A 14,464-nucleotide genomic window follows, 5' to 3' on the forward strand; every position below is an offset into this window, starting at 1 on the left:
ACATTAGAAGATAAAACAATATGTAGCTTATGGGGTGGCAAAAAGATAGGGTGGACATGGAAGGAATCAGAAGGTTACTATGGAGGCTTAATCATTTTGTGGCAAGAAGATGTGATTCAACCAATCTTTAGTTTCAAAGGAGAAGGCTTCGTGGGGATATGTGCTCATTGGCAAGGTACTTGTTTTTACTTTGTATATGTGTACTCATCTTGTAATTTAGGCTTGAAGAGGCAGCTGTGGGAGAAAATCATATACTTCAAATCGATACTGGATCCAGGGAACTGGGTGATTTGGAGGACTTTAATTGTGTAAGAACATATGAAGAAAGAAAAGGAAGAGGTAGAAGTCACAATTCTAAGGATATGGAAGAATTCAATGACTTTATAGACCAGATGAAGTTAGTAGATGACCCACCTGTTGGAAACACATTCTCTTGGTCAAGCTTGGATGGAGGCTCATAGAGTAAGATAGATAGAATAATGTTAACAGAAAATATTTGTGAAAGGTGGGAGGTGAAAAATCAACTAATAGGTGACAAAGATATCTATAACCACAGCCCGGTTTGGATCAAAACTAATGACATAAATTGGGGTCCAAAACCCTTTAGGATTCTGAACTGCTGGTTCGATAATGAAGAGTTTGGTTGTTTCTTAAATAAGGAGTGGGATTCGATGAAAGTGGTGGGCAGCGAGGCGTTTGTTTTAAAGGAGAAGCTAAAACAGTTGAGAGGTAGACTTAGGTGGTGGAACCATAATGTCTTTGGTCATGTGGAGCTGAAAGTTGAGGAAGTTGTTAAACAATTGAACATATTGGATAATAGCTCGACGGATGTGAGTAACAAGGAAAGATTTTTGGCACCTAAGAAGGTCTGGGAGTGCATACATTACAAAAAAAGTATATTAAGGCAAAAATCAAGGAACAGGTGGATAAAAGAAGGGGACTCGAATACAAGGTTTTTCCATAATGCGATAAAAGCCAGGGAAAGGAGAAATCACATCTCATCAGTGGATAGACAAGGAGGAGTAAAGCTTGAAGGGGTAGAGGAGATCAAAGTAGAAGTCAAAAGATTTTTAAGGCAAAAATCAAGGATCAAGGACTGCATAGACTTGTCTTAGATGAGGTGGAATTCAAGAAGTTAGATGACGGTGATAGAGAAAGATTGGAAGGAGTATTCACATCATAGGAATGGAGGCATGGGATATGGTGGTCAAACAGATGCGAAGAAAATTGGCTCTATGGAAAGGAAGAAATTTGTCAATAGGAAAGAGAGTCACTTTGGTAAACTCAATTCTATGCAACATGCCGATTTATAGCTTCTCCTTCTATAAAGCGCAAGTCAAAGTGATCCAAACCATAAGAAGAATACAGAGACAGTTTATTTGGCAAGGAAGCGAGGAGAAGGTAGGTATAAATTGGGTTAGCTGGAAAGCTATGAGCAAGGAGAAATGTCAAGGAGGATTGAGGCTGAAAGATATGGGAGCTTTCAATGAAGCTTTACTTGGCAAATGGAAATGGAGAGTATTAAATGATGATGAAGCACTATGGTCGAATCTCCTAAGGGTGAGGTATGGGAATCTGCAACTGAGCTGGTTGAGAAACAAGGATATGAGGTTAAGAAACAAGGAATCCTTGTGGTGCAGGGATTTGGGGATGGTGGGCAAAAGGAGAGGCTCAAAGCAGGATGTCTTTAACGATCAGATTAGCTTTAAGATAGGATATGGTAAGAACACTTCCTTCTGTAAAGCTAGGTGGCTGGGAAATGGAACCTTAGCCAATCAATACCATACATTGTTCAATAATGAAGGAATAGAGGACAGTTTAATTGCAGAATATGGCTGGTGGGAGGGAGGAACTTGGCATTGACACTATCCTAAATAAAATGCAATGTCAAGTGGAGTCACTAGTGAAGAAGAGAGGAATCACTGAAGAACATCCTTAGCAAAATTCAACCTATCCAAGGAGCGAAGGATAAATGTGTATGGATTCCAAATTCTGAAAAACAATTTTCTGTATTGTCCTTCTATAATGTTATAATGCAGATGGAAGATATGGGTCAGCTGTATGAACCAATGAAGGAAGCGCTAGTGCTAATGTGGGAAACCAAAGTGCCCTCAAAAATCAAGATTTTCAATTGGAGATTGCTGCTAGATAAACTGCCCACAAGGAATCATTTGATCTGAAGGAACATCATTCTGGATGTGATGGAAAATCGATGCCCATTATGCGTCTTGAGTGAAGAGAATACATTACATCTCCTGTTCAATTGCCTCACTGCTGTTACAGTTTGGAAGTAGGTATTAATTTGGCTGGATAGAAAGTATTCCATTCAGCCATGTATCATAGAGCATTTTATGTCCTTTAATACGGCATTCAAAGGCAAATGTGGTAAGAACAAGGAAAGTATTGTGTGGATGGCTACAACGTGGAGTTTGTGCAGAATGAGAAATGACTTGTTATTTAATAACATGGAAGTAGATGCTGGAGAAGTTGTGTTTAGTATAAAACTAGTTTCATGGTTATGGTTGGGATAGATAGGAAGAATTTACATGTTGTAGTTTTTATGATTGGTGCAAATGCCCTTTAAATATTTTTGGGTTAGTCAATATCATGGTTTTAAATTGCGGTTGCGGCTGCGGATGCGGTTGCTGTTACAGTCACTGCGGTTGCGGCTATTGCAGGTGTTGCGATGCGGAATGCGGTCGTTGCGGCGTGAGTTCATATTTATGAATATAAAAAATGATATTTTATTATTTATTTTCGATTTCACATATTTTCGATTTCCTTTCTAAATTTTCATATATATCTCATTAATAATTCGTCACCCTTTTGAATATAACTAATCCTTTTAAAATATATCGTAAATCTATGATATAATTAAAAAAGAAGGTAGACCAAATAATTTTTGCGAGCATTTCATAATCTCTTGCGATCTGATGCGGCTTGATGCGACCGATGCGGTGTTATGATGCGGCCGATGTGATGTTATGATGCGGTTTTTATTGTGATTTGCAATCACCCCGCAATTGCGGCCTGATGCGGATGCGGACACTACCACAACCGCAATATTACGGCCCCATCAGGTGATGCGGTCCGCAATTTAAAACCATGGTCAATATCTTGTTGAATAATAAAATGAATAGTTTGAAACTACATTTAATCACAAGAGAGTAAAAGAAATGCTCTCACAAATAATATTTGGATCATTTCTTATCTCTTACATAGTTTAATCTTAAATCAGATCACCTCGTAATCGATGGTGCCTCTGAAGTTTCAAACCAACAATCTAAAAAGATGTTTGATTTTAAATTAAGTCATTTTGGTAACATTATACAGAAACAACAAAACAAAAGTTGGTCAAGTAAAAAACAAACATATCATTCATTCCTAAATATAATTTAATTTATCCTTCAAAACCAATAATACAAAGACATATATGCTAAGCTAACATTAAACTCTCTTTTATACAATTTCATCTATCCCTATATATAAAAATAATCTTTTAAAAAAATAGAAAACTAAAAAACTGAACAAATGAAACAATGTGTCATCGTATATAAATGAACCAAAAAAACAATCAATGGCCAGCACCAGGACTAGGAACAGATCGCAGAAGAATCCTTACTTCAGGTTCATTACTAATGAGATGACGTGCAACGAGCTTCTCATCTACTTCAACAGAGTTCCCTCTCTTGCTTGGTGCTGAAGAATGGACAGTACCCTTAGGAAGTGAAGCGAGAAACAAACTGTCCGTTGAAGATGGCTTAACTTTCTTGTTGTTTTGTTTTTCTGAACCAATAAGAAGCTTTCTTCCTTCTAGAGATGAACAAAGAGAAGCAAAGATAATCAGTAATAGAAAAATTTGTGTAGTGTAAAGGGGAGCCATTGGAGAGTTTTTGAAGTGTTAAGTTTGTGTTTGGGTTGGTTATGAGATTATGAGAAGAAGTGAGTTTCTTGAAGGCAAAGATGTGTTATATATAAAGAGAGAGAAAGAGGAAGAGAGAGAGAACGTGGAGAACAAGTTTTGGTTTTGAAGTGGAAAAAAATGCGTTGAAATAAATAGAGTGAGAAAGGTGTATTTGTTGTATATTGAAGAGAAGAGAAAAGTCTTATTAGTCAAAGAAAGAGTAATGTGTTGTAAAGTATAATATCATGTTTTTGCGAAATTGTCACCATTTTTGCCGCGTGGAATTTACGAGTTAGGTGGTGGTGAGGTAAGCGCCGCCCAACCCTTTTTGGTAATTTCGTTTTTTGATTTTATTTGGATGCATATATTACACCGTCAATGTGTCAAATCTAGTTAATGTGTGGTAAAGTGATAACAGGGCTGACTTGGCTGGGTTGAGATTGAGGCATTCACTCGTTTCAGCGGAAAATAAGATTTGGCTTTTTCTTGTTTGGGAATTATTCAATATAGTCGGCGTGTTTTTCTACATATGGTGTGCAAGAAAAGGATGTGTGTTCACTAAGATTCATTAATTCAAACTTTATACTCTAAATAACTAGCATTTTCTTTATACAATGACGTATGCACTAACGAATAATATGTCCCAAGAAAATGTTGAGGAACATAATGTGAATGCTCCTTCTTTTAGATTTTTTTTCTTTAGATGTAAGTGTAAGATATTGAATATGTAACACTTGTTTAACATATAGAGTTTTAGGGTTTTCCGACCAACAATATGTAATAGCAAAAATAGCATTTTATTTAAGAAAAATAGTATTATGTCATAATCTAATAATTCCTTGTGTATTGGACTTGGCAAACGGTTCAATAAAACCGATTCATTACGAAGATTAAATCTATAAGTTTGTCCATTAGATTTAAGAACAAATGTATTTCTGTTAGAAGGTCTTGTAATAAAGTTAGACATCATGCTCATCTTGGTCGTTGAGATTCATCCGACAATACAATCTATAAAAAAGTGTCGTGTATACCTATGACGATTCTAATTTCATTGTTGTTTATGTATAAATATGACTCTATGTCACACCAAGGTACAATTGATTGCACACTTGCAAAGTTTCTTCTCCCTAATTTCAATGATTTGGGCGTTAAAGTGCTAATATCACAGCTACACTTTCTTCTTTGTCTATCGGAGATCTCCACCACCTTGCCAGAGACCTTTCACGATAAGCTTCACCAGCTTACTACCAATTTTTTGTTCCACATCAGAATAGGGGCGTCTTCTATGGGAATCATTTTTTGATCCTTACGAAATTCAACTTCGGACTTCTTATATTTCCTTTGTCGCACCACAACAATTGTTTATGTTAATTGATTTGATTATTGTTAACTTTTATAATCGTAAGTAGTGGTACCTTTCAAAGTGACTCGATCCTCCACTCGTCACAATGTTGTCCCTATGGTCGACACCATCACACCAGTCCATTATCCCACTTTTGAAGAGTCAGTTCCTCCTCTTGAGGAGGGCGTGTTATCCTGGGAATTCTAGCCGGAGAAAAGTCAACGAAGAATGCTAATAGCTACATTGAAAATTGCTAAGTGTCAAGAAGTCTCTACTGAAAAGATTCGACACATCAACCACATCGACTAAATAGTTCGACTAGTGAGGTAAGCATGGTTTGGAAGAATCTCAAGAACAGATCCACAAGATTAGGATCACTCTCTCTTCAAAACATATCTAAAATCTTAAAAAGGGTTTTCGACAAAATGATTGGGTTTGACGAGTTTACCTAAAACATATTTTTTTTAAGTATTCAAAACATATCCAAAATCTATGACTTATCATATTTTTTAAGTCTAAGAATTAGTTAAGCGAAGGGATGTTTCGATAAGTGGTATAAAAGTAAATTAGAGATTCTTAAAGGCAGTTGAGAAGTTCAAAGCGGTTATCAACAAGATGCTTGGTTTTTCAGTAGTTTCATCTTTGAAGACGCATGGAGACATTTCAGAGGATGAAAACCATGTGGTAGGACACCCATCGAACATGTGACAAACAACTGTTGTCAACGATTATTTAGGACTAGTATATAAAGTAGACTCATGCATTTTAATCAGGGTCACAAAATTCTCCCTGATTCTCTATAGAACTAAAGTACCTAAGTTACAGAGCGAAATAGTTTGTGAGTAATGTGAGTCTGCATCCACCTTTTTAACTTTCTGCAAATCTTCTGTATTCAAAACATTTACGTTAAATGTCATTTGCTTCATTTACTTTGTTTCACATTTATTATTGTTCGGATCGACGGTTGGTCACATAGGAACTTCATCTTCTGTTGGGGGAAATCCTACTATGATAAGCCTAATGTCGACCTCAACCATATTTCCAGGAGTGGCGGTGCCTCCACCTCAAGTTTCCAATGTTCCAACTACCCTCGGGGTTACATAGAATTTAGGATACCAAAGACCTCTTTTTCTTTGAATTTTTTGTTACCCCTCGACGGTAGAGAACAAACTTATGGCATGCCAACTGCAATGATGGCATGCCTACACCCCCACTACATCAACGCATGCAGATAATGTTATGCCAGTTGTGTCCCTTATTAATTCACACTTAACATTTGGACACTAGTACAAAAAACATATATGACAACAGTTGTGAAATACATATAATGACAGTTGTACGCGTGTTGTTAGGTAGCGTGTGATTATAAGTATATTGCCATCCAACACGGGCGTATGATTGTGGTGATAAACTAGGTAGCGCACTACCTATCACAACAGTTATCTTAAACAACCGTTGTGATATGTCTATAGGTCATGGATTCAAAACCAGCAGCTACAATTTAATTAGAACAAAAATTAATATTTTACTACTGTTGTAAAAGATAATCGTTGTGGTATGTATACATGAGTTTATTATAAAGTATGTGGATTCCTTATTTTCCCTACACCTCACTAAACATATACAACCATTCAAATTGATGTAGCAGATAATAATTTGATAAATTGAATTATTCTTGAAAAATAACTTAAACGAATCAATTTCGAATTTCATTGATCTCGTAACTCATCTCTCGCTCTTTAACATACATAATTTGGTTCAATGACCTAAGTTCTTCATAACAACAGTTCCTTATCTTCTAGTTTATTTTAAAAATCATCAATTTGTTGACTAATTCGGATTCAACATCATCACTAGCATCATAATAATCATCATCATCATTTAAAACAATAATAATGATGATAATGATGATGACTAGTGTTATACCCCAAAATTTGCCCACTTCTTTTTTCAGGAAAAGTTTCAATATGAAAATTAAGAGTCTCATATAAACATGGATTTTTTCAAAATATCCTGACATATGAAGAACTTGGTTTTCAGAATTTTTCTTACACAGTAACTTGGCTTACAGTGGAATTTATTCTTACGCAAACGCCAAATACTGTTCTTTACTTCACAAATACTATTTATTTATTTACAGATAAATAGTACTAACACAATCATGCAGAGTTAACTCTTTTTGCAGGCGCAGAAGCAGGAAACTCACACTATACTGTACACGAACAGTCGGTTGACAGACAAACTGCAGACAGTACAATTCACAGTGATTTGTACAATCAATCAAATCAATCATTCACAATTCAAATTTCCAAGATTTTTGTGTTAGAAGTCTTCTGAATATCACATGATTAGCAGAAACTCAACACTGCACAAAAATCAGGTACGCTTAACTGCCTCCTATACAGACAGTCCCTAATCAGGGTTTTTCTTGTTTTAACAGGAGCAACAAGTTTTGAGAGCTCAAATGGATTTCATATACATCCATACATCTCAAAGTACCATCATACAAATTTTCAAACTTCAATTCACTCAGACGCACCGTCAGCAGCTCAAACAGTCAACAGACGACCCGTTTGACCAAAAAAGTCAACTGACAGTCAAAAATGAAATTTTTTGTCAAAGTCCATATTTTGTCAAAGGATTCAACATTTGATCATTGGATGATCACAATTCATCAAGGAAAGATCAAAAATCAACAAAACCCTAAGATTCAAAATTAGGGTTTTTGCCTGAAAAGTCAACTCAACTTTGACTGATCATAACTCTCTCATCCTTCATCCAAAAAATGTCAACCAAAGCTCATTTTGAAGGAAATTCAATTATCTTTCAAATGCAATTGATCCCATGGTCATTGCATTCACCATTTGAAAAATATGGCCAAAGACATTACAGGTCATTTTCAAAGTCAACAAAAAGACACTTTTTTCAAAAGGACACACAAGGAGAACCAAAAATCATTTTGACATGAAACCAAAGACATTGGTTAGAGGACTCTTTGAGGTTTCCAAAAAGTGCAAGATCTCCTTCATATGACAAAAATTGAAGGATTTACACCTTGTTGAAGTTGGCTAAATTTTGGGAAAATGCATGAAATCAACATTGCTCAAAAATGTTTTTTTTCCAAAAGATGCCAAGTTTTTGTGGTCCAAACATCTTTGCCATGTTACTATGGGCCTCCCACGACCAAGACAAAGCCCACATCTATATTATCCATTTTTGACATAATTTTATCTTATTTTAAGATTAAAATTAAAGGAAATTGCATGGATAATTGATGGCTTGATCTCCAAGTATGACACACCTCCAAAGTCTTCATTTTTCTGCAGAAAATTGATGCCCAAGGCAAGAGCATTGAATGGAGTCAAGGATTGGTCAAAAATTCAAGGTTTTTAATATTTTAAAAACCAAACTTTCAACAAAGGCAACAAGGCTTCTTGCTTCACTTCCAAGCAGCCTTTGGGCTATAAAAGAAGCATCATACTTCAGCAAAAAAAGAGGACACACGAAGAGATAGCAAGAGAATAGCCACAAACCTCTCAAAATTCTCAAAAAATCTCCATACTTTGTAATTTTCAAAATCAATTTTCCAATCAATATTAATACAAACCAAGCATTCTAATCATCTTCTCAAAGATAATAGAGTAAGATTGAACTTTAAACACAGGCCCATGAGAGTCGTATAAAGCATATAATACTCTTCATGTACATATGAATTTTATTTTCGTTTTTGTATATGCAACTGATTTCAATGCTAACCAACCATCCTATCATGCTCATAAGGTCCTATGCAAATGATCTGGGCCTTAACATGCCAACTCCCACGTGAGGATAGCCATATGCCATTAACATAAGCTTATGAGTGTTCATACTTTAACATCTTCGAACCTATAGCTATGAGCATCAAACCACGAAACTAATGACATATTTGGATTCAGGGCATCATGTTTAGTGGATCTGGGTTGTTTTCATATGTTGCTAACGTGTGTTCTTGCAGGTTTGGGAAGCTACCGAAAATAACGTTTTTGTATCGTGAAATAGAGGGGGTTAAAAACCCCCGCTATCTGTCTGAAAAAGTGCATGGGACGGAGGTTGAAGACGACCACGCGTCCGAGCGTGGTTCGTCAGTCAACTTTTCAACCTTCTCTCCTCTGTTTCCATTGGTCCATGCAGGCGAGGGTGGGGACCAGTCTGACTTTGGTCTCCCACTAATCCCATGCCTTGCTTTAATCATGTGCTTCATGTGACCTCAGATCTGAACCCTTGGATCAATTCAATCTCCAATCCAACGCCTCACACACGCAGCTACACCATGCTCCCTCAGTCAACTTCCACACTGAATAAGTATCCTTTTTTATTTTCTATTTTATTTTAATTTCTTTGATAAATTAATTAAAAATAGCTTAAAAATTCAAAAAATTCCACAAAAAATATTTTAAACTTCTAAAATAATATATTATTTTATGAAACAAAAATATTTTATTTTTCTTCAAAATTTCAATATTTTTCATAATTAATTAGTATGTATTTGTATATTTGCTTATTAATTATTTTAATTAGTCAAAAAATCATAAAAAAAATTGTTCTTTGTGTTAAATATTGTTTATATATCATAAACTAATTTTGTACATATTTAGGATAATTTTCTCTTTAAGTTTTAATTATTTGTGTAATTATTTGCATAATTATGTTTTGATTAACTTAAAATATCCAAAAACAAATTTCAAAAATTCCAAAAAAATTAGTTTTGTTCTAAAATCAATTAACAAACATTTTGTACATATTTTTAAACTTATTTGCTAGGTTTAATCATATTTCCATCTTTTCTTTATTTTAAATTAATTAATAATGCATTAATTATATTTAAAATAAATCACAAAAATACAAAAATATGCCTTTTATTTCTTGCAATTTAAAATTCCTAGATAAATGTATAGGATGTCAAATTCATGTAAATAGGCTAGTTTACATTTCCCGCACAATCGATGTAATAGCGTAGATTTACTTTCTGCACTTTACATTTCCGCATTTTAATTTCCAGCACCCATATAAACTGCGTGTATGTCAAAGATAAAACTGAACCGTCAGATCACTAACTTCAAAGATAAATATCTGAATTCAATCACAATCACATTTGCACCTCCTAGGGTAACCCCTTTTCACTCTTTTCAAAATCAAAGTTACATTTCTACTGTTTCGAGTACAAAATCGAACCTTTTGTTTATATCCGACGAATGGATAGATTTTTAAAGGGAACAAGGATAAAGACCTCCTAACTCAGGGTAGACCTCCTAGTTTGCTTGCTCAAAAATCAAAACAAACAAAATTCTCATACACTGTTGTTTTTTAAAACGAATTTTCCAAAAGACAATATTTTGTATACATCCAAACACGGATCATTACAAAATTAACGATCTTTTCAAAACATCTTTCGAAAGATAAACAAGCATTTGTATATATCCGCACAAGGATCATTACAAATTCTATTTGCAAAGGTATTTCAAAAACACAGGTAAAGCATTCCGAATCAATTGAAAAGTAAAGCAAATGAGCTAAGCAAACTAAAGAGCCCATGGATAACCATGGATACAAAGGGTGCTAACACCTTCCCTTTGTATAACCTACCCCCTTACCCAGAATCTCTCAAAGGTCTTTTTTCTGTTTCTTTTATAAACCTTTCCTTCATTGGATAAAATAAAAGGTCGGTGGCGACTCTGTAAACTTTTTCAAAAAGTGACGCGAAAGCGTCCGATCGATAAAAAAGAGTCAGTTCACGTATCCCACCCACGGAGGGGTATGGCCCGAAAGGACGGTCCACAGAACTGGCGACTCTGCTGGGGAATACAAATTCAAAATGTTTTCAAAAGGGGTTACCTTTAGAGTATAGATCATTTCGATGTTTTCAATTGTTTGATCTGATTGCTTTACTTTTCACAGGTTTGCTTGGGTACTTTGCTTGTGTGAAAGATTCTAACCCGAATCTCGAGATACCTTAAGTATATGACAATAGACCAAGGAAACTGTACGGCATGTACCGATACGGTTGATCTGGTAGTCATCGTTAGTGTGATACTTTGGTTTATACTGATGTCCCTTGAAAGCGATCAAGGAGTATATTAGGCTTCCGAAGTGTCATTAACACTAATTTGTCTTAGAACCTTTTAGTTGAACTTGACTTGTGGCCTATTAAGTGGCTAGCTTTGAAATTGATCGAAGCTAGTTATCCTCGAGGAATATTCTTGATCGGCCGTCCGAGCGCCGTATTGAGATGTTGTCTCCAAGGATCATAGAACCCGAATACTATTCTAGGACAGGTTTTCAACCAACTCAACTTCAGAGGGGAGGGTATCACCTATCAACCTCATGCAAGCCTTTAAACCTAAGGCTATTGTTTGATTTGTTTTTGTGTGCCACATGTTTGCATCATAAACACATCATTTTTCACTACACATTTCAAGGATCAAAGAGTTTACTTTTGTTTTTGCAGGTAATGGCTCCCGCCACCAGAGATTACATCCGAATCAATATCTCAACGGTGCCATCTGAACTCAAAGTCTTGGTAGCAGAATTCCCCAGGAATGCTCAATTCACTGAAAAGCATGGTCACCTACTCCATTTGGTTACCTCAAAGTTTGAAGAAGACATGATACGGGTCCTGTTCCAGTTCTTCGACCCTGAACATCATTGCTTCACATTTCCTGATTACCAGTTGGTACCCACTTTGGAAGAATTCTCTGAATTAATTGGATTACCAATCCGAGATCAATTACCTTTCACTGGTTTAGAAAGAAAACCAAAACCTGAAGTCATTGCTGCTGCTTTACATCTGCAAAAGTCAGAAATCAAATCCAATTGGGAAACAAAGAGTGGAGTTGAGGGTTTGCTTGCCAAATTCTTACTGGAAAAGGCTCGACTACTGCTAGAAAACAAAAGTTATCCAGCTTTTGAAGAAGTTATGGCTCTTTTGATCTATGGGTTGGTTTTGTTCCCTAATTCCGACCAGTTCATAAGTGTACACATCATCAACCTTTTCCTAATTCGCAACCCGGGTACCAACATTGCTGGGAGACATCCTACACTCTCTACACACTCGTACCACGAAGAAGCGAGGAACTCTCATGTGCTGTATACCACTGCTGGCTAGGTGGTTTACATGTCATCTTCCCCGATCAGTACTGAGAAATGAACAAAGAGCACAATGGTCTTACAGAATCATGTCTTTATCTCATTCAGATATCCGATGGAACAACTTCTTTCAAAGAGACATTACTATCATTGATCATTGTGGAGAATACCCTAATGTGCCACTCCTTGGCATTAAAGGAGGTATCACTTACAATCCCTCTCTAGCTCTACGCCAATTCGGATATGCAAGAAGCAACGGTCCTCATGACATGATTATCCGTGGCATTGTGTTTGATTACGAGAATGATTCTCACAGACACCGACGAAGATTCATACAGGCTTGGGACAGTGTCTATAGAATAGAAAGCAAAACTCTGGGGCAATGGAATTCTATTCCTATGGAACTTTACCTCAGATGGGTGCGTACTCATGCTCAAAAACTCATGATGCCCTATCCCGCTGTTCTACCTGTGACTATCGAATCAGAAGTCGAAGGTTACGAACCTCAAGTTATTCTACACCCGGATATGCCAACTGACTTGGAAGAGTTGCAAAAATCCTGGGTTCAACTCAAAGAGGAAAGAGACACCTTCAAAGAACACTGTCAGGACTATGAGAGAAGGCTATTCGAGCTCACCAGACAGCTTCAAGAAGAACAAAGAATCAACGCATTCCTGGGGACAAAGAAAAAGCGCCCACGGGAGACCTGAAAGATCATTTATTTTATTTTCTGTCTTGTAAGCCCAAATGAGGCAAAGAAAAAAGAATAAATTGATTAACTAACGTTTGTTGCTTCTTTAACAAATCTAGACTCTATGATCCTTGAAAACATTGCACACATGCATTCACATGCATTGCATACACATTGCATTTCATACATTGCATTTCATACATTGCATTCATATACATTGCATACACATTGCATACATGGCATCCAGTCATACACATTTCATAACAGGTTCTCATGACGGGTTTCTCATCTCTTCGCTGTTTATTTCAGTCAGAAGAGATGGAATCTGAGGCAAGCATCAAGAATCTCGAAGTACAGAATGCCCAAGTTCAAGTGGCAATTCTGGAACTGGCAAAGGGGCAACAAGAGCTGAAAGCCCTGATACTCAAGAAGAAGAAGAAGCCCAAAGAATCTGCAGGCTTGAGTTACCTGAGAAGGAAGATCAAGATCCCTGTCAAAAAGATCAAAAAGCCACCAATCCCTGAAATAGTCGGTGATGGTGAACAAGAAGATAATCAAAGCAACCAGGGTTCTGCTAAACCCTCTCTCTCTTCAAATGAAGAAGAAGATCATTCTGGAGACGAACAGGATGATGACAAATACCAACAGTTGGAGGATCGTATGAAAGCTATGGAAATACAAAAAATACCTGGCTTAGATTTCAATGATCTGGGACTCGTGTCGGATGTTGTCATCCCTCCAAAATTCAAAGTTCCAACCTTTGCAAAGTATGATGGAGTTTCTTGTCCAAAACTACATTTGAGATCTTATGTGAGGAAGATACAACCTCATACAACAGATAACAAATTGTGGATTCACTTTTTCCAAGAAAGTCTGTCAGGTACACAACTCGAATGGTACTACCAGCTAGAAAATACCAAGGTTCATACTTGGGAAGAATTAGCTGCTGCTTTTTACAAACTGTACCAATACAATGCTGATCTTACACCCACTCGTACTCAATTGCGAGGCATGTCTATGGGACCAAAAGAAAGTTTCAAAGAGTATGCACAAAAGTGGAGAGATATGGCTGGAAGGGTTCAACCACCCTTATCTGATCGCGAACTAGTCGACATGTTCATGGGCACTTTAACTGGCCCATTCTATAGCCATTTGCTGGGAAGTTCATCATCAGGTTTCACTGACCTAATACTGACCGGAGAACGTGTCGAAAGTGGCATTCGAAATGGAAAAATTCAAGTAGGATCCTCCTCTGGTACTACAAAAAGGCCCATCAGAAATGAGGTCAATACAGCGCAAATTCAGACAAGTCACAAAAGTGATCAGCATCAATCTGTAGGGGCAGTTATGATCTCCGCATCTGCACCTCAAAAAGATCAACAGCCAAAATATACGCATCGACCAG

At 36.6% G+C, this 14,464-nt stretch overlaps 2 protein-coding genes across 2 annotated transcripts; one reads left to right on the plus strand and one right to left on the minus strand.

The window, feature by feature from the left end:
• The first annotated feature begins 1,185 nt into the window (after nucleotides 1-1,185).
• LOC131642914 (uncharacterized) lies at nucleotides 1,186-1,863 on the plus strand. The gene has a single exon (XM_058913076.1). The coding sequence runs from the start codon at nucleotides 1,186-1,188 to the stop codon at nucleotides 1,861-1,863; it is 678 nt and encodes a 225-aa protein (XP_058769059.1).
• Nucleotides 1,864-2,577: 714 nt separating this feature from the next.
• Nucleotides 2,578-4,038, minus strand: LOC131642913 (precursor of CEP14-like). The gene has a single exon (XM_058913075.1). The coding sequence runs from the start codon at nucleotides 3,881-3,883 to the stop codon at nucleotides 3,575-3,577; it is 309 nt and encodes a 102-aa protein (XP_058769058.1). The 5' UTR covers nucleotides 3,884-4,038; the 3' UTR covers nucleotides 2,578-3,574.
• Nucleotides 4,039-14,464: the final 10,426 nt, after the last annotated feature.

Source organism: Vicia villosa, unplaced genomic scaffold (assembly GCF_029867415.1).
Source record: "Vicia villosa cultivar HV-30 ecotype Madison, WI unplaced genomic scaffold, Vvil1.0 ctg.006082F_1_1, whole genome shotgun sequence".
Lineage (NCBI taxonomy): Eukaryota > Viridiplantae > Streptophyta > Magnoliopsida > Fabales > Fabaceae > Vicia > Vicia villosa.